Source organism: Ictalurus punctatus, chromosome 6 (assembly GCF_001660625.3).
Source record: "Ictalurus punctatus breed USDA103 chromosome 6, Coco_2.0, whole genome shotgun sequence".
In the NCBI taxonomy this organism is placed as follows: Eukaryota; Metazoa; Chordata; class Actinopteri; order Siluriformes; family Ictaluridae; genus Ictalurus; species Ictalurus punctatus.
The window spans coordinates 33,298,887-33,320,269 of record NC_030421.2 but is presented as its reverse complement, the minus strand read 5'-3'; the positions used below and the strand labels follow the sequence as shown (position 1 = coordinate 33,320,269).

General features: G+C 44.1%; 1 protein-coding gene across 3 annotated transcripts in view; it reads left to right on the top strand.

Moving 5' to 3' along the window:
• The window catches only part of igsf3 (immunoglobulin superfamily, member 3), a 141,586-nt gene that overhangs the window by 16,563 nt on the left and 103,640 nt on the right, over nucleotides 1-21,383 (top strand). For 2 of the 3 annotated variants that reach the window (XM_017469555.3, XM_017469557.3), the window contains exon 2: nucleotides 17,131-17,511. In XM_017469555.3, coding sequence (XP_017325044.1) covers nucleotides 17,131-17,511 — 381 coding nt within the window. The remainder of the gene's footprint in view (nucleotides 1-17,130; nucleotides 17,512-21,383) is intronic. The other variant, XM_017469556.3, reaches the window with a different exon arrangement.

The following is a 21,383-nucleotide window of genomic DNA, read 5'->3' as shown; positions in this document are numbered from 1 at the left end:
GTGCGAGTTGTCCATTAGCGTGGACGGATAGTCAAAATGTTCATTACTAATGACTAGATGGTCCAAGCTAGCCTTGTAAGTGCTTTTGTGCTCCTTGTTGGCGTTGTAATGCACCAGTCTTTCAACGACAGCTACTAATGCGAGCTGTAGATGTGCTTAATGGTTTCTGAAGAGCTCAAGTACTTTGTAATAGCGGTGATGGCGCCATCACTGTCCATACACACGTGACGAGCACGTCTCTTATTGCTCGTCACACTGCCTCTTGTGTCTGTCTCTGTTCTGTCGTCTTTAAAATCGCGGCACTTTATTTCAAACCCCCCCCCCCCCCCCACCCCCCACCCCCTACACCCCCAAGTGAGACCTGAAGGAAATGGCGCATATTTATTTGTCAATTTTTTTTGCGAAATTGAGTGGAAGCAGGAATTCAGTTGGGCAGATGCGAGCCGCTATTTAACATAAGGCCACGGTGTAAAAGAGCGTAATACCCTGCAGGCCAGTGCCAACGTCCTCCATCTGTGCATCGCCTCACTGTTGCCTCCATTAGCTACTCCTTTCACTCAGACCAAGCAAACGAGTGAGTGTTTGGGAGCAACACACAGCATCAGTCTTGTGTCAGAACAGACCTGGTTCGATGTGTAGGTCAGGCAGGGTTGTTTTAGCCAACAACAAATTGAAAATTTCTTGTTTACTAGATGTCTGTACATTATAGGTTAGCAGGATTATGGCCACCGGGTTAGTCCATTTTCTGTGTAAATGGCTGCCTTCAGGCCGGTTCTTTTTGGTATTTTCAGAGCTTAAAAATGACCTGGTACGACTGTATGTTGGATATCTGCCCTGTGGGTGTTTTCATATTTGTACAATTCTTTGCTGAAGGCTAAATTTGAATAAACCTCATCAACCCCTCCACGTGAAAAAATGTGCAGGTGGATAAACGGCTTCCGTCACATTTATCAGCGGTGTCCAGTAGAACAGCTTCTTATCTAATCAGCACCAAGATGTTTTCTCTGCAAATCTGTGGTGGAGTGCTCTGTATGGTGAAATATGGAATTACCGAGACAGTACTCTTTTTATTCGCGCTGTGCTGTAGGTGCATGAGGTTTAGTGAGGTGGCGAAGGGTGTCGTCGTTGTCAGACGTTTAACTCTGTGGGATTCTTACAGCCATGAAAACGCTCGTTCATATCTGGAAAGTGGAGGTACATCAGTCCGGGAGAGACTTGAGACATGCCGGCCGCTGGGTTTATACCCATCATGTTGCTTCTCATTTTATTTATTGTTCTTACTTCTGAAATTTGATGCTACCAAAAATAAAAGGGCACTAAAATGGCATACATTCGCTAATTAGTTTAATTTAATGGGTTTGTTAAATTAGTTATAGTCTAATTTATAGTCTTGACTAGGCTCTGTCCTTAAAGGAAAAGATGATCTTTACTTTTCGTGGAAATCAGTTTAGTTTGCAGGAGCATGCAGAAACACACAGGACCCAGGCAAAAAGCATGAGAAATCTTCCCGATACCGATTCAAATCATTTCACATTTGCATGTTCGGACAAAAGCAGCATTTGTACTGTTTTGATGAGCAATTAAAATCATCAGCGAAAGAACAGAAGACCGGTGTAACAGTTGTTTATATCAGATTCTAATTTAATGAGCAAAGTAGATTTTTTTTTTCTTTTTCTTTCCCCTAGAGTTTTCCTCTCATTTCCAAACGGGCTCGGAAATGAACTTTGCAGTGACATAGGCAAAAAAGAATGCAAAAAAAAAAAAAAAAAAACACACACACACAAGCCAAGCAATTAATATTTCTATGAAAGATTAATCAGCTTTGCTTTAGTGTTTACATTTTGATGGTGGTGTTTATTTTTCCGTTTCATTTTCGAATTCGCATTTTCTAATTATATTAATATAAATAGTTTTATGTTAATAAACTGTTCGTATGTTTTCTTTTACTTGGGCGTGGCTTTCCTTGTAAGTCTAGTCCCCCCTACTGGAGGTTTAATTCCTCAGAGACGCCAACACAATTCACGGCTGGCGTAGACGTGAGTTATACACGTTCAAACAAATTCAGTGTTTTTTTTTTTGTATTATTTATTTATTTATTTATTTATTTATTTATTTTATTTAATTTCAGCTTGGCATTGCTCGGTTTAGAGTCATGAGGTTATTATAGGGCGTTTTTGGTGTGAAGAACAATTGGAATAAAAAAAAGCTGGATGGCAGAGAGAGTTAAGTATGAACTGACAGTGATGCAGCACTTGGAGTGGGCAATTGAGTTCCACCTGCAACGTACAAACTGGTAGCAGGGCGAAATATATCTTGGAGTAATTTGAAAAGTCTACTTGCCACTGTGGGTAATTTCACATGCTACTGCAATAGTTTGTTTCCATTTGGTGGGTGGCAGGCATTAATTTCAGACCCTGCTGAGGAGCATGACTGTGTGACTGTTGTTCACCACAACTGTGTGCTTTCAGAGGTAGCTGTGAGACTGCGTGTGCAGTGTGTGCAGTGTGTGCAGTGTGTGCAGTGTGTGCAGTGTGTGCAGTGTGTGCAGTGTGTGCAGCGTGCATACATTAGTGTGTGGTCTCTGTTCTTCAGAGGGTGAGAGCATGTGTTGTGTTGTGCTTTTCCTCTGGTGTGTCTGGGTTGTAACCCTCAGTCAGGTACATCTTCTGGTTCAGGGGTTTATAGAAGTGTTTGAACATACGTGTGTGTGTGTGTGTGTGTGTGTGTGTGTGTGTGTGTGTGTGTGTGTGTGTGTGTGTGTGTGTGTGTGTGCTGTCTTTCCAGGCTGCTCACTCCAAGCATAAAATGAAGCCCATGAACCTGAGAAGTGAAAAATAAATAAAGATTTGCTGGTTTCTAGGCTTTTGTGTTCTTGGCAACAAACTAAGGTGTGAATTTGAAGCGATGTCTTTATGCACCTGAGAAACGGTGGGTGCCCAGGCATGCATTTGTGATGTGAGATTATGTAAATGGCGATTAAGTGCCTAGTCTCAGACCCTAATGAGACATTTCCTCAGGAGAGGAGATCAGAGCTGCACTCGAGTGGTTGGATTAGTGCTTGGTTCTTCCCATCTGTTGACCTCTACATAATCCTCTTTAGAGTTTCTCTTGATCGGTTTGGGTGTGTGTGGAGACCATTCTTGATCAAGTTAAGCTGTAGGACACTAAAGAGAAGAAATCTGGTGCTGAGCAATCCTGCCCGCTCCCGAGGAACGCTTCAGCAATCCTGCGCATTCCCACAAACAGGGTTTGACCAAACCCACAGTTCCGCCCACTCCCACGCACAGAAAGTTTGACCAGTCCCACCTCCTCCTGCAGAAAGATGGATCAGTCTCCCCACGCCTCTTGACTGATCCCACCTGTTCCTGCTGAAGGCTTGACCAATTCTGCCAACTCACAACAAACTTTTAACCAATCCTGCCCATTTCCGCAAAACGTTTGACCAGTCATGCCCACTCGCAACAAGACATCTGACCATTCTTACCCATTCTTACCCATTACTGCCCTTGCAGAAAGATTCACAAATACTGATCACCACACTGCATCCAATATTCTTAATATGCCTGGTCTTTGTCCCTCAATCTTGTGTGTGTGTGTGTGTATGTGTGTGTGTGTGTGTGTGTGTGCATATAAAATTATATATGTAAATTAATGTATTTTAATTAATTTATATATAATTTAATAAAATTATTTATTTAGATATATAATACAAATATATTAATTATATATAATAATTGTAAAAAAAATATATTTATATATAAATTATATATTTCTATTTATTTTATATAATTAATTTTGTAAAAAAAAATTTATATACATAAAATAAATTAATAAAAATATATTTATATATAAATTATTTTATTAATTTATTTATTTTATTAATTTATTTTAATTTTTATATTTATTAATTTATTTATATTATTTTTTTTACATATATTTTTGATTATTTTTGTACATCTCTCTATCTCAGTGTGTATATATCTCAGTCTATCAGTTTGTTTAAGTGATCACTTAAAGACTAGATTTAAATTAGAATTCCGTAAATTACTGGAGTCTTTTACAGCGGTCTCCGATCTCCTGCCGTCGTTCCACTGACACTTAACGCCGAAAACCTGAAACCGCGTTCAAGTGGTCTGAACATCTGCTCATTGCAACTCCACAGCTGTATTAGCAGTAGTCTCTGGGTAGGAACATCTTGCTATGATCTAGTTTATTCTGGTTCATGCCGTTTAATGCCTCTGATGGGGGATTTAGGTGTTCATTGTCTGCAGCATTCCAACTTCGGTGTCCCCATGAGCCCGTTAAACTCTCCTGCATGTGTTCAGTGGTCTGCAAGGCCAACGTGAGCAGCAGGAATTCTGTCACATGCCAAAAGAACGAATGGGTCGAGATCAATAGAAAAAGAAAGAATACACGAGTGACCATGAGAGGCCGGAGAGGAATGTTTTATCTCTGCTCTGCTTGCGTTAACTTGCTTAGCGCACATCTTTAGCAATTTTTGGATTCTATTTTTATTCTATTGTGCCATTTTGTGTGTGATTGTCCTGGATGAATTACAGAAGACAGAATTGTGTTAAGTATATGAACATGATGAGAACGCGTCATCTAGGGACATGGTCCTTGTACTTTTCACATTCATTATGTTGGTCCCTGCAACTTGAACACATTATCAGACTTTCTCTTGCTTGGTTGTGACGCTCTTGTCATCGTACCTTATGTAACACCATCCCGGTTCACAACTCTACGAGGCTGGCGCGCCTCTGTATTACATGGTGCTGTGGTTTCTTCAGCCTCAGTCAGACAGCGAAATGTCCCGTTTTTGTCTGTCTTGACTCGGTAGCACTAGCAAAAGCCTCGGAGTCTCTGGAGTGAGGAATATCAAGAAATGTGAACCTCCGGCCATAACTCCACCTGTCCTTCAATTTTTTACAAGATTACCAGTCCTCGCTGAGGAACAGCATCCCCCCGGCATACCTCACTGTTGGGATGGTGTTTGTTGAGGAACGAGCAGAGTTTTTGGTTTGCACCACCCACACAGCGACTTTAAAAATTTTTAAATGTATATTTTGGCCAAAAAGCTACATTTGTGTCTCATCCAACCTTAAAACTTTATCCCCCGTTCGTTGTAGCAGGATCACTCTGTTGCTCTCTGGCAAACTCCAGCCATGCTTCGATGTCGTGTTTGGGTTTTTTTTGTTTGTTTTTTTTTTTTTCTCAGTAATGGCTTTCAAGCCAGAGTCCCATAAAGACCTGTTGAATGCAGAGCTCTTAATATCACTGACTGGTCCATTTTCACCGCTTTCATTCTGATTGACCAATGGGTATTGAATTAAGAGGGTCCATTTAAACAGTATTTTTTGTTTGTTTGTTTCTTTCTTTCTTTCTTTGTAGTAATGATTCACAGATAGAGGCCAATCGTAATCCAAATGTGTCCTCTTTAGGGCAGTATCTTTCGCCGGTGTAGACCTGGAGCTCCCACAGCACGGGTGTTGAATACTTCTACAAACAGCATTTTTCAGTTAGTAATTTCTGTCACGTAATATTTTCCCCCCACATAAAACCAATATCACTTTAAGTTAATGAATTTTGAGCATCGGTCTTTGAATATAAAACATGACAGCACGAAATATCAAACTGTCATTTTATAATCTAGATAATTCAAGTGACATTTAAGGGGGTTGAATATTTATTTATTTATTTATTTATTTATTTTTTGCGAGCACTGGATCAGCATGCCAGCATGAGGAAAGTTTTTTAAAAAATTATTTTATTAATTTTTTTTCCTCATGTGGTGAATTCGAATTGTAGTGAATCGATGTTCCAGAGAGAATAGAGTTTCTTTTTCACTTCTATGTTTGGGGAAGAAGCTTGGTGTGGTGCAGCGGAAAAGTGTTCACCCTATCACCCGGCGGTCGCAAGTTAGAATCCCAACAATCCCAACAGGCATCCGTGGCCAGGAGTGCAAGAGGGAAAACGTGACCATGGTGGGATGGGTGGCATACTCTCTCCCCATCAATCACAGACACACTAGCCAATCATGGCTGTCTGAGTCTGTGGAAGAGGGTTTATAAGCAGCAGTTCAATAAACTTCACCTTCCCAGCTGAAGGCTATCTCAGGTAATTGTAGTATTATAAGAGCGAGCTGGCTGTTGTGTGGGTATTGGCCATGACTGAAGTAAATGGGGGAGGGGGGAGGCACACGCGCACACACACACAAAGTTTCTTGACAAAACACCAAACAGAAAAGCCTGAGAGGAGTGGAGAAAAGAAGACAAATGGAGTATCCACACTTATAGGCTACTCACATGTCCAAATATTAATGTGTTGTGTTTTGAGTCATTTTTCGGACTCGCTGGGCATAACTATGGGTATGGATTTGTTCATTTGTCATCTAAATAACCTTTAGAGGCATGCGTGCTGGTGCTCAGTGAGGCTGCCGAGGTCCATTGACTCCCACAATATGATGAAGGTGAATAAAAGGCAGGCAGAGCACTGCACGTTGCTTTTACAAATGCTCCTCCGGTGAATAAATCGGTGCGCTTCCGTCGAAGGCCGCGGCAACTTCTGCGCAACTGGAAAAAAAAACAAACAAAAAAGAAACAATTCCAGAAATATTCCAGAACTTCAGGCTTTGCTGAAGGATTTTAACTGTCCAATCAGCTAGCAGGTACTATAATTAACTAACAGTTTAGTTCCCCAGTGTTTATAAACGTACTGAACCAAACCCATGATATTTTAGAGCAGTGTATTGTGACTGATATCGTGTTGTTTTTATTTATTTATTTTCAAATGCGTCAGGTTGCAAAGCAGTGGTCGTGTATGTATAAAGTTCACTTTCATGACCCGAGTCAACTTTTGTTGGTTCTCCAAGCAGCATGCCGTTAGCAGGAAGTACAACCCAGAGTAATGCAACATGGCCTCATAACTAGTGTAAAAAGAAAAGCACTGCGGGAACATTCTTCTTCGCCAGGCGTGCCATGACACCTCTAATATAAAATAAGATTTAGTGGTTGCTTATTACCTGCTTATTTGGAAAATGGTGAGTAAGAGTGTTGGTCGTTCTGTGAAACTCCCATTTGACCAGCTGGTAATGTTCAGTACAGCAAGTGCCGTTCCACTGGTTCCTCATCTGCAGGAACTAGAGAAGTTCCTGGATCTGCAGCCTAGGAATTAAAATCAGCCTTGATTCAGTCAAGGGGCTAGTGAAATTTCCTGGTGTGAAAATGTGCCTTACGCAGCCCACTGGTACACTTTCATTCTGCTGCTCTTGTAATATTTGTTCATCGTGCTTCTGTTGAAGATTTCCCTCAATATCACTGATTAAATCCATCCAGCGCCATCCAACTAACCCAGACCGGTTCAAACCCTCGTAAATCTCACGGGCTTTCAGTTTTATTCCCTCCGCAGATTCAGACTGACGTTTGCCCTGTAGCGGATGATTTGCGGATATGGGTTTCGAATCGTTATCAGTAATCTATTCATAGGCTTTCCTCATTTCACACGCTGTAATTGCTTATTTACTTGTCATCACCGATTGAACGTCCATGCAGCCCATCAGAACATCCCAATCAAGAGTAAATAAAAGAAATAAATAAACGAAAAGAAGACTTTAGAAACCGCTCCCAGTTGCGCTAATGCCCGATCGAATCTGCCGAGCGAATCGATCTGATCACTCATAAAATTTCAGCCTAGTTTTTTTTTACCAGGCTCTGACTGTCTATAACGGCAACTATAATGATATGAGATGCGATTAAATAAAAGACTGTCATAGATATTTTTTACATATAAAACGTTTAGCATTAACGTAAACGATACTTTTCCAAATATTCCAAGGCCTACAAACACGCGCCATGAGTGCATCTTGATACACAAATATATTTTTGTATTTGTATCCTGCCAATAAACCGGTGAACTCCCCAATGACTTCCTATTCACTACGCTATAATACACCCTCTACACTATATATAGCACACGCCATGTAACCTAGTCAAATTACCCCCATCTTTACATATTTACTCTGGATGCCAGATATTTATTTGGCACTCTACCGAACAGTGCACATCTTTTTATTTTTTTATTTATTTTTTTATTTTTTTACTTTTTTACTTTTAATGATGTCATCTGTGCACGCACACTCAGTTTGTTGGGAAAGCAATTACCATGGTGCAGTTATTATTTCCCCTTTTAATGCACTCTGTTATTGCAATGCATTCGTTCTGGAAACTCGCACTGCAATAATGATCAAATTACAATTAATCTTGCAGCCCCACGCTAGTATTTTATAGCCAGTGCTTCTTCAGATCCTCTCTTCACCCCCCCATATATATACACACACACACACACACACACACACACACACACACGCACAAAAGCAGACCTCATTACTCAGGTCCCCTATACACAGACACGCACTGTGTTCCACATACAGTGTCTTCATATTACCTCTTTTGGGCACAAGGATCTTATGATTAATCACTCTAGTAAAAGCTTCCCCAGTTCTGGTGTGTGTGTGTGTGTGTGTGTGTGTGCGCGCGCATGTTCAATTCAATTTTATTTGTATAGTGCTTTTAACAATGGTCATTGTCTCAAAGCAGATTTACAGAAACATATAAACACAGGATGGAGGTTTTAAGTGTGTGAGTTTATCCCTATTGGGCGAGCCGGTGGTGACGGTGGTGAGGAAAAACTCAAGGAGATGATATGAGGAAGAAACCTTGAGAGGAACCGGACTCAGAAGGGAACCCGTCCTCATCTGGGTCACAACGGATAGTGTGAAAGTAAAAGAAAGTTCATTATGGGTTTAACATGAAGTCTTTGTTGAACTAGTCCACTGTTCACTAAAGGAGACCTGAGTGTAAGACTGTATGTGGTAATCGCAGTCCTAAGGCCATCGCTGCAACCATCGTCCCAGCAACCACAGCGTCGAATGTTCATGTGGAATTGAGGTCCAAAATCATTTCCATGGTACCTCAAGCAGCACCGTCCTCAGCAATCTCCAGGCTGTAGCCTCCAGCTGATGAGAACTCCATCCAGAGGTAGGGAATCAGAATGGACCAGGCAGGTCCGGAGTGCAGAAAGGGTCAGGATCACTGGCATCTCCATAAAATCATGTGTGGCTCGACAGAAGGAGAGAGGGACATAAAGAGAGGGAGAGATTGTTAGGTACGACCGTGTACTTTACATAAAATAAAGTCTATTCATGGTAGGTTTGAGTAAACAAATACGTTTTCAGCCTGGACTTAAACGCTGACCCTGAACACTAATAGGAAGACTGTTCCATAACAGTGGGGCTTCGTAAAGCTCTTCCCCCTGCTGTAGCTTTCACTATTCGAGGCACCAACAAATAGCCTGCACCTTTGATCTAAGTAGGCGTAGCGGATCATAGACGACCAAAAGTTCTTTTAGATATTGTCGCGCGAGACCGTTCAGTGCTTTATAGGTTCATAGTAGTATTTTATAATCAATATGAAATTTTACTGGGAGCCGATGCAGTGTGGATAAGATCGGGGTGATGTGGGCGTATCTTCCGGTTCTAGTAAGCTGCAGCTGTATTCTGGACTAACTGGAGTTTGTTTATGCTCCTACTGGAACATCCAGACAGTGAGGCATTACAGTAATCTAATCTAGAGGTGATGAAAGCATGAAGTAAAATTTCTGCATCATGTAGTGACATTATATTTCTTATCTTAGCAATATTTCTGAATGAGAGAAGACTATCCTAGTAATATTATCTACATGAGCGTCAGATGAAAGTTCACATGAGTAGTATATGCAGCAGATGTTCCCTGGTGATGGTATACCCAGCTAATGCACATTTTCCTTGTCCTACACCAAAGTTCACGCACATCACTGCCTGCATAATTACATCCCTCTAGAATTGTGCTTAAAAGCATTTATTTATTTTTCCCCCCAGTAGACTAGGGCTCGATCAACTCCATCGTTCCGTGTAGTTTTGCTTAATGTAGACATGCATGCTACTTCAGACGTTGCACACGTAGTTACGTTCAGGCACACACAGGATTGCAGCTGTGCCCCCAGCTGCTCACACACAGACAGGCAGGAAGCAGCGGGTCCTCATCCTGCCCGAACTACTGGCTTTCGAAGACTGTGTGTGTTGTTTGGCCTTGCACAGCTGAAAGACTACACAGATGCCTGTTTTTGTCATTTTTCTTTTTTCCCCTCCTTCTTTTCTTCTAACAGAGGTATCACAGGGCGAATTTTGTGAATCGGCTATAAAAAGACCAGCGAGTCCAGAACGAAATGGAAACCCACATCCACTCTTTGTTGGACGGTGTTAATAAGCATCTGTTACGCTGTAAAGCCGGAGTGTTGGACTAGAGACTAGAGCAGCTGCTCATGTTATCTCTCTTGCAAGACGTTTCTGCTATAAAACGCCAGACTAACTTTGCGCACTTTGAAGTTCTGCTTTTGAAAACTCGATAGACAAAACTCTCTACACAGCAAGTCCAGGTTTTTTTGCGGGGGAGGGGTTTTCATCAGTGAAAAAGAGAGCATCGTATGTCTGATTTGTCCATCATCATTAAAGGACTTGCGTATTAATCTGTATAATTAGCATGCGGTTAGATTCTTTTATTAGGAAATTCTAAATGAACGGTTTAGTTTAATCTTCTTTCATTAACATGTTCATCAGTTTCCTCCGTCCCCACAGTGCTGATCGTATCACCAGCGGGATTTAACCCTTACTTCCTGTCTACCTAAAGAAATTGATGCAGCAGTGCTTTAATCCTTTAGGCTGTCCAGATCTCTGACCTCCTCATCTGTACACTGTAATTCAAACAAACATTCATATTAATACCAGCAACAGTGTCACGATGCTTAATGATGATTATTTTCATTAAATAACTATACACATGGGCGCACGGGGGCTTAGTGGTTAGCACGTTCACCTCACACCTCCAGGGTCGTGGGTTTGAGTCCCACCGTGGCCCTGTGTGTGTGGAGTTTGCACGTCCTCCCCGTGCTGCGGGGGTTTCCTCCGGGTACTCCGGTTTCCTCCCCCAGTGCAAAGACACGCATGGTAGGCTGATCGGCGTGTCTAAAGTGTCCGTAGTGTATGAATGTGTGTGTGAGTGTGTATGTGATTGTGCCCTGCGATGGATTGGCACCCTGTCCAGGGTGAACCCTGCCTTGTGCCCGACGCTCCCTGGGATAGACTCCAGGTTCCCCGCGACCCTGTAGAATACGCGGTATAGAAGATGGATGGATGGTGTCACAAATTTTGAAAAAAAATTTAGCAAAATCAAACGTTTTTAGGCGCAGCGATTACTGTCTCCACCACTACGTTGGAGTTCTCATTAATATGACGTTAAATGTCACAGGGAAATTGTGAGTGAAGAAAAAAGCTCGCCCTCTTTTTTTTTTTTTTTTCTTTCGATTTTCTTTTTATGAGCTAATAGCGCAACGTGACCGTTATCACTTCTGTTTGAGGTCTTCTACATTTTTTTTCCCTCTCCTATGAAACACCATCGATTGAAATGTCACAGTATATTCCCATGAACGTATTTAATGTGTTTCCGAGTGGAACTATTTTTTTAAAGCTGGACTTATGAAAAGGTTAGGCCTGCGAGGTTATCTTTAACAAAAAGGACTCATTCATTTGCTTCTCGTCCTCCACCGTTCTCCAGCTGAAAAATTAATCATACCATCTGCCAGCGTCCATGAGCTAGTAATTCAGTTTGCCTTATTTATTAGCACTCTTACCAGAGGATCTCTTTCTTTTTTTTTTTTTCTTCCTCCACCTTTTAGCTTTCTTAAATTCAGTCTAACAGTGTAAACGGTCTCAGGTGGGCAGTTCATTGGCAACTTGGCTAGTTCATTTTTTTCCCCACCATCTCAGGAGATAGAATGAGTATTGTGTTTGATGAAAGATCTTTTAATTGCTTGACTTCAACCCAGCAGTCTTCAGGGTCTTCCACTCTGGCTCAGTGTGTGTTTTGTGTGTGTGTGTGTGGGCAATGCCTCAGGTCTTGTGGAGATGGGCAGAACCGATTGCGTGTAATTGCCTCGCCGGGTTTGTGTAAGACGTTTCCGCTGTGTTCGTGTTCCTGTCCGTAACCTGATTGTTTAGGAAGGCGTGTTTGTTTGATGCGGATCAGGTTGCTCTCGCGGGCCGTACAGATCCACGATGTCCATAAACGCAACCGCTCCGTTAAAGCACCTTATGAGCGCCAATTAAAGCAAGAAGTAATCCGCGTGCCATGCAAGAAGAGATCAGGTTTAGCACGGGATTGATCAGAACCCTTAACCCGGAGTTTTTTTGCTGACTGAATGTTCTTCCAGTCCATCTTTCTTTCCCTGAGTATTCTTTATCCCTTTCCTCTTTAGCTGGCTTTAATCCCATCAGGCTTAGCTTTTTCTCCTCAATCTCCCGCTCTCATTTCTGGTCATAAACCTTTTATCATCGTCTTTTTATTCTCTCTTATAATGGATGTAAAAGGGAAAGAAGAAAAAAAAAAAAAAGAATAAAGGCTAGAGCAGCTGGTCATGTCTCGGTGAGGGCAATGTTTAAAAAAAAATTCAAATAAAAAGTAGGAAGGCTATGAGTAAGGACTCGGGGTATCACATCGGACTCGGGACTGTGACTCAAGAAATGGAAATGCTGTCGAATGACACGACTGACTGTTTCTTATTCCGTATTCAGTGAACAGGTGCAGAAAAATGACCATCTGTGGGAATAAGAAAGTCACCTCCTTCAGCTGGAGTAATAACGCTGATGCACGCCAACCACCTTTACTGTGTGAGAGAGAGAGAGAGGAAAGAGAGAGGGAGAGAGAGAGAGAGAGAGAGAGAGAGGAGAGGAAAAGAGGAAACCAGAGAAGGGGAAGAGAGGAGAAATGAGAGAGAGGAAAAGAGAGAGAGAGAGAGGAAAACGGGGGAAGAGAGAGAGGAAAAGAGAGGGAGAGAGGAGAGGAAAAGAGAGATTGAGAAAGGGGGGAAGAGAGAGAAGAAACAAGAGAGAGAGAGGAAAAGAAAGAAAGGAGAGAGAGAGAGAGAGAGAGGAAAACAGAGGGGGAAGAGCAACAGAGGGAGGGGAAGAGGGAGAGAGAGAGAGAGAGGAAACGAGAGAGAAAGAGGGTGGGGAAGAGAGGAAATGAGAGAGAGAGGATGAGGGAGGGAGAGAGGAAAAGAGAGAGAGGGGAGGAAAAGAGAGCGGGAGAGAGGAAAACGGGAGGAAGAGAGAGAGGAAACGAGAGAGAGAGAGGGAAGAGAGAGGAAAAGAGAGGGAGAGGAAAACAGGGGGAAGAGAGAGACAGAGCGAGGGGAAGAGAGGAAAAGAGAGGGAGAGAGGAAAACAGAGGGCAGGAGAGAGAGGAAATGAGAGAGAGAGAGAGAGAGAGGGAAGAGAGAGAGGAAAGGGGTGGGGGAGAAAGAGGGTGGGGAAGAGAGGAAAAGAGAGAGAGGAAAAGGGGGGGAGAGGGGGAAGAGAGAGGAAACGAGAGAGAGAGAGTAAAACGGAGAGGGGGGAGAGAGGGAGGGGGAGAGAGGAAATGAGAGAGAGGACAACAGGGGAGAGACAGAGGAAAAGAGAGAGAGGAAACGACACAGAGAGAGGGCGGGGGAGGGGGGAGAGAGGGGGAGGGGAAGAGAGGAAAAGAGAGAGGGGGGAGGGGGAAGAGAGAGGAAATGAGAGAGGAAAATGGGAGAGACAGAGGCAAAGAGAGAGAGGGGGAAGAGAGAGAGGGGAGAGGCAGAGGAAAAGAGAGAGGGAGAGGGGGGGTGAGAGAGGGGGGGAGGGGGGAGAGAGAGGAAAAGAGAGAGGAAACGAGAGGAAACGAGAGAGAGAGAGAGAGAGAGGAAAAGAGATGGGGAGAGGGGGGAAGAGAGGGAGGGGAAGAGAGACAGGGAGGGGAAGAGAGGGACAGAGAGATGGGAAAAGAGAGGGAGAGAGTGTTTGTGTGTCTGGCTTTAAATGCAGGCTACTTTGTAAGTGCTGCATGTTTGATGCTGTGGGCTGTGTGTCAGGGCAGAGCTGTTATTCTGGGTAAGTGTAGCATGAACCACATAAAAAACCAAAAAGCCTGTGCCCCTGTGTGGCGTTAAGCGATAGGATAAGGCTGTCAGGACTGCTCCAGTTTAACATCTTCAGAGTGCCACCGTCGTGTTTAAGCCCCGTCCTCACGGGATCCCTCTGATGGGGCGCGGGCGAGCAGGCTGTCCTTCCCAGCTGCCGAGTTGCATCACTCGCAGGATTTCAGGCTGTTCTGGAGAAAAGGACCCGTTGTTGTATGTGCGATACGATTGTGTTCCCAAGTCCCAGATTTTCCTCATTGACCGTTCTCGAAGTGTTTTCGGACAAATCACATCCAGCGCAATAATCACACGCCTTTCTGTAGAGCGTCCCGTCGCTGCGTATTCAAATCGCAATCGGGCAGAAAACGTTGCGTCTGTCTCAACCGTGCAGCCGCAGCAAGCTGCCGTAATACAAAAATCGAACGCAAGCTATGATTTTAAAGTTGTAAGATGCTGTACAAGCAAAAGATTCAGCCGCGTTCTTTGTCTCGTGAGCACTCTGCATCGTCTAATTACCGGAACAAATGCTAGCGCTCTTTGCAAGGCCTCGAGAGTGCGCTAATGTAGACATCAAAAAGAGACGGCTGTCTTGTTCATCCGTGGAGAAATGGCGTTTGTTCCCTTTGCCACAGCATCGTGCGTCCGTCACTCTGCGAACGAGCCGTCGACGGTTCTGACAGGTCGAGTGGCCGCGGGGACGTTTCACACGTGAGACCAGACGCGCGCAGGCACACGTGAGGCTCGACCATGCGGTGAGGGTGACGGTTAGCGCAAAGACAGCAACAGAGAGCTACGTGCGTGGCATGGAAGAACGAGTCGAGAAAGGGGGAGGGAGCGAGAGCCGATCAGCATGTCAGTGCTGTTGAGCCGGCCTCAGATCCAGCACACCCGCGTGCGTAATCACAGGTGTGGGTGTGGAGACAGGCGTCTGCCTGCGATCTGGAGAAAAGCAGTCAGGACACGACATGACGGCTCACCACGTCACGTTACCCGACTCTCAGCTCTCGGCGTGGAAAAGTCTAAGAGGACGCGATCAATTATTTCCACAATATACCCGCCGTGAAATGTTTGGGGAAAATAATCCATGCTGTAGTAACACGCAGTACTGGCGGACACGGATCCTGCTCCGAGCAAGTTTTCGTCATCTTTACACTTTTCTCGTGTGAACTACCGTGTTAGGATCGGCGTTTGTATTTAGTCGTAATTCTGAAAACACGCTGAAAGGGGGGATTTTATTTTTCTTAAAACGCAACACCATCCGTTCTTACGTCCAGCGACGCGGGAGCAGCGTAACTTTAATCGCAAAAATGATCGGCCGACTAATCGTTTATGAAAACGATCGTTAGTCGCGGCCCTGTTTATAAGAGTCCTGCACTGCCAGACACCGTCTGCGCAAGTCGACACAGAAAACGTTTCCACATCGGTATAAACTGGGACTCTTCATTGGTTGTTTGAACACCTGTGCACTTAGTAAATGAATTTCTAGAGTATACTGAAAGGGCGAGGTGTACGCTTCTCGATCAGACGTCTTCGACTGCTGGGGCTCCCGAGTGGAGCAGAAGCGCTCGCCCCATCGTCCGGAGATCACCCGGAGATCGCGAGTTGGAATCCCGATGAAATCACCGCCGTTCAGGAGTCCGAGAGAGGCTAAACCGACCGTGCGCTCTGGGTGGGACGGGTGTTATTCTGTCCTGTCAATCACAGTCAGACTCGCCAATCATGGGCATTTGTATTTTGAGGAGCAAGGTGGATAGAGAGCCCTTTCCTTTGAGTGTGTTACACATACCATGAGCAGACGTTTGATAAGACCCCGGTGCGGTGGAAAGTGCGTAGTGCATTGTTGGCCTGGATTTATCTTTTTACTCAGATACAGACAGTCAGACGTATTGCTTGGATGTGTGTGTGTGTGTGTGTGTGTGTGTGTGTGTGTGTGTGTGTGTACACACAGCATAAAAATGACTGGAGATGGGTAGGGTAAGCATATGCTGGTGTGTGTGTGTGTGTGTGGGGGGGGGGGGGGGTGTTCTTTCAATCTATTCCAAGAGAATGGCCACTTTCAGTCTGTTCCAAGGTGGCACATTAATGCATGCGCATATTTCAGAGTAATTAAGTCACTGGCTGTTCAGCTGATTTGCAAGCAACATTTACTCCCTCTCCATCTCGCTTACATCTACACCTACGCGCACACACACACAGACACATTCACTGAGTCACAGAACCATGCCAGATGGGACTTTGTAGCAGATGGGCTCTCCTTTTTTCCGTTCTTACAGATTGGACAATGACATCCGAAGCATCGCTCCCTAACTGTTTCTTCACCTCCAACTGTTTCACATTTTTCCTCCTCTAATCCTGCCAAGCTGCCAGTACGCAGACACGGCCTGAGAGCGCCTCTCTCTACTCGCGACAGTACCGCAAACGGCCGAAGCACAAACAGGCTTTCTCCGCCATCCCTGTTTTTCAGGAGCAGCTGTTTCAGGATAAACTCGAACGTCGAGCTAATCTCGCAGATCGCGGCCCACCTTTACTGACGAGAGCCCGTCCTCATCGAGGGGAAAATTGCTCTTTTATCATGTGCTCATTGAGTTGCTCAAAACCGCCTCTGTTCACTGCTAATTCCTAAGTGACGGAATAATTAGTTCTGCTAAATCCTGGGCCGTGTTTTGACAGCACGATCAAAAGCACTTCCGTTCATTAATTTGCATGAAGCGTTTGTTTGTCTTCTGATTATAACCTGCTTGCTCCGTGACGTCCACTGTAACGAGCAGACCTCACACACACACACACACACACACACACACACACAGTGTGTTTGTGGGGAGTGTTGTGAGTGGTTGTGAAAGCTGTAGTGTATCTGTCTGCTGAGGGCCACTAATAGGCCTTGTTGAAGTAGTGTAGGTCAAACACTGCCTGTAGACACTCAGGCAGACTCTCGCACAGACTAAAAAGGCTTCATCAAGCGTAAGTGGACTGAACAGCTTGACATCTCGTTGCACAGCAGATGCTTTTGGGAACATGTATAGAAAATGGAGTCGTGTTGTGTGTTTTGTCCTTCACTAAGTGTTTTCTCCCTTCTTATTTCTCTCTCTCTCTCCTCAGCAGGCGTGAGTACAGCCCAGAGGCTGGTGTCGGTGCAGCCTGGGCCTCTGGTGCGGACCGAGGGCACCCACGTGACCATCTGGTGTAACGTGACCGGCTACAGAGAGGGAATGGAGCAGGACTTTGAGTGGTCGATGTACCTCGATACAGCTCCTGATCGAGAGATCCGTATCGTCAGCACAGCCCAGTCCAACTACGCCTACGCCGTCTATTCCCAGCGCGTCAATGCCAAAGAGATCTACGTCGAGAGACTGAGCGGCGACTCCGCCCTTCTGCACATCACCAAGCTGCAGGCCAAGGACCAGGGCGTTTTCGAGTGCTACACACCCAACACGGACGGCGTGTACCTGGGCACCTACAGCGCACGAACCAACCTTACCGGTGAGTCTTCCTTTAGGGTACATTTAGGCAGGCGAGAACACACACAACCACGACTAGTGTGTAACCTCCACCTGGATGATGCGACGGCAGCCGTAGTGCTCCTGAACACCCACCACACATCCGCTATTAGTGGAGAGGAGAGAGCGGTGTAGCCAATTCAGAGATGGGGATTATTATTAGGGAGCCATGATGGAGAAGGGCCAATGGGGGAATTTCGCCAGGACACCGGGGGTACACCCCTACTCTTTTACGATAAGTGTCCTGGGAGTTTTAATGACCTCAGAAAGTGATTCGACTCCAGCTGCAGGAAGTGAACTGAACATGTGTATTCTGAGTCGCAGGCAGCATTTTTTTGTCTAGACGTGAGCCGCTAAACTGAGCCAAAGGGCAGAGCTGTAGCTGTTGTGGAATTGCCGTCTGTTCTGGATGTTTGGATTGTTGACCAACAAAACGAGAAAATAAACACTAGATGTGATATGCGACATGTTTTAAGCTGGTTGTTTAGATCATTAGCATTTATTTAGTTTCCTCCCCCAGTCCATAGACATGCGTTGTAGACTGATTGGCATCTCTAAATTGTCCGTAGTGTATTAACGGGTGTGTGAATGTGTGTGTGATTGCTCCATGCGATGTGGTGGCACCCCGCCCAGAGTGTGTCCCGCCTTGTGTCCCGAGCCCCCTGGGATAGGCTCCAGGCTGCCCCACGACCCTGCGTATGATAAGTCTTTCTGTCTTCCTTTCTTTCTGGTTTTCTTTCTTATTGTCTTTCTTTCTGTCTTTCTTTCTTTTTGGTTTCTTTCTTTCTTTCTTTCTTTCTGGTTTTCTTTAATTGTGATAAATATAGACTCAACCCCAAAATCGAACAAACCAAAAGTATCAGTTTCGCTCTGATTCATTCGGTCGTTTTGACTCTCGTCCTGATGCAGCTCACACGGTCGGATGTGAACACGGCAGTCACGCTCGGATGCAAACGAAGTAATGGATCTGAGACTGCGTGAGAGAGGGTGGCCTCAGTCGGCCTCCACGCAATCTCTGATACGATTTGATCGCGGTGAGAATGCAGAGCAAACCCCGTTTCGGCCCCGCTGCAGGGAGCGAACCAGACACACGGCTTATTTTGGCTTCCCGGGAAGCAATTTTTGACAAATGAGCTGCTAAACTGACCCCAACACGGTAAAACATATGTCCGAGGACAGATCGTAAGTGCTACAGAAGTCTGGATATCTGAGCCAAGAACAGAAGGGGGAGAAAAAACCCCCCAAATGCTGGTTAAACCATAGTGCTATATTTAATATATTTATTTCACATGTCGCACCATCTCAGTGTTGATTTCCATGGTGCTTGTTTATTTTTCATATTTCTCAGCTTTGAACCAAACATTTATGAGTTTTTAGCCCCGCCCCTTCCCCCTCACACCTCTGTTTATGTAGATATAAGCGTAGTGAAACTGAATCAAACCAAATCAGCTAGGTTGGCATTCTTGTCAGCGTCTTTGCAGGGCATCGTTCGCTGTCGAGAGCGCCTGCCACACTCGTTTGTCGGAATCCTGAAACAAATGGCTTACTCGGGGCCCCAGTGTCATTTCAAGTAAATCTCATTTTCTGGTCAATTCAACATTATTAGAATCCTGAAACATGGCCCCAGAGCTCTTTTATGTAAATCTTATTTTCTTGTCGACTCAGCCTAAGATGCACACTACTGTATTACAAATGAACTTACGAAGCCATTTGTTCCCAAATCCTTGTGAAAACCTGCTCTGTACTGCAGCAGCAGCGAGCTCCAGCATTTACCAATCTATCAGCCACGCTAATGGCGCCGTGTTAATTGGTGAAGTCTTAATGCCCGAGTGGGTTTATCAGTAGCATCGGTCATTTACCGACTGTGTAATGGAGTAGGTACCTGACAGAATGCCAATCTATCTGCGTGCCAGCCCCACCCCATCATTATCCCGGACACGGGCCTGCTCTTCTGCTCTGACGCCATTATACAACCGACATTATCCTTTTAGTCCTAATCATAATGAACAACCCTTCCAAATCATTCACACTCCGCTCACGTTCCTGTCCGCCTGATTAAGGTGATTTAAGCTGTGGTCTACTTGGAACAAAACCTTTGTACATGTGTGAGAATTTCTGCTATTTGTACAAGGGTGTGGGTGTGTTTGGGTGTGTTGGTGTGTTTCTTTGAGTCATTGCCGGGTGTGACTGGTTTGTTTTATTTTCCTGTACTCAGCACTACGGTAAATATAGACTCACGCTTGCGTATTCGGCCAGCCAGTAAGATAACGAGGTCACCTTGGAACGATATTCATTGTTGAAGCTTTATACCAGAAGTTCTATACCGCAGCGCTGTTCCACAGGTTTATATTACTGTTCGCTTGTTCTAACACGATGCCGTTTCTATAGCAACGACTCATCGAAAGGGACTTGTGTGGTGGACGATCGACATCATCGAAGTCTATAATAACAGGAAAAGGTGTTGCTTTTTCAGACATAATAACATGTAAACGTTGATATTGGGAAACTTTCTGTAAGAGTGCAGTGTCAGCACTTTGGAACGGTCTAATGGGAAAGCTGGAACGTTTCCACATGGGAAAACACTAATATTATGTATGCACTAGACTCCATTTAATTCATTATTTATTATTTATATTTAGCGCTGTAACAACTAATCGATTATGAAAATCGTTGCCAACGAATCTCGTTATCGATTAGCCGGTCTGCGCGGCACGGGATGCGTTTACTCATCACGTTACTTCTGTTCCGAAGACACGCATCGGAGAGTAAATACTAAAGTTGTGTCCCAAATGAAGTACTACACACTTACACTATGCACTACGTACTCTACCGTCTAGTGTGTGGATTTTAGAAAGGTAATATCATCTCAAAAGGAACACGAGCGGGTTTTCACTAACCGGAAGAATAAGCCGCGTCCCAGTCGACGGCGCATGACGTCATACGCACGTAACGTGACGCCGTGATACCCTGACTCGCCGACAATGACTTTCTCCAGTTTACTGTTTAAATCAGTGTTACCTTTTTATAAAAAAGGAATGCATAAATACCATTATATAATATATATAATATAAACTAATATACAAGTTTATAAGTATTTATGCATTATTTATTTATGGATGCACAGAAAGCACTGGATTAAACTACAGGCCTAAATGAATAATATATATTCTGGTGTGTATTGGGTTCTTTTCAGTCTTATGTAATTGGACAAACAGTTGTGTAAAGTTTTAGTCTGAAGTTTATATTTGTAACACTCAGTTTGTGGATTTTGTTTTAAATAAACAGAAAAATGCTACTGAAAGTTCGCCCCAATCCGATTAATCGAAAAAATAATCGACCGACTAATCGATTATGAAAATAATCACTAGTTGCAGCCCTACTGTAAACAGATAAAAGTATGGCAGTATGGAAGAACGGGAGTTTTTCCAATAGTAGCCTGCTCCATCATGTCTTTTTTACATAATATACGTAACGCATTTTTACCTAATCCTTTACAGATACACATTGTTTGTTTTTCTCAGTCCCGCTATTGTCTGGCAGTGCATTATGGGTCGGGTTTAAAGTCCACATTCTGTTTAAACATTTACAGATCAATGGACATTTAATGACCTCTAGGAATCATTGTTGTAGTCTCTTCATGTGTCAATACAATGGATTGTGTATGTGTATCTACTTTTCATTTGTGTGTGTGTGTGTGTGTGTGTGTGTGTGTGTGTGTGTGTGTGTGTGACTTTGTGTCAGCTCATGACTCATGAGTGATATGTACTGTGAGTTAGACACACACAGAGAGCCACCTGTCTAATGACCACATTAATCACTGCCCCCTTCTACATACATTCTGCTACTAGACACATC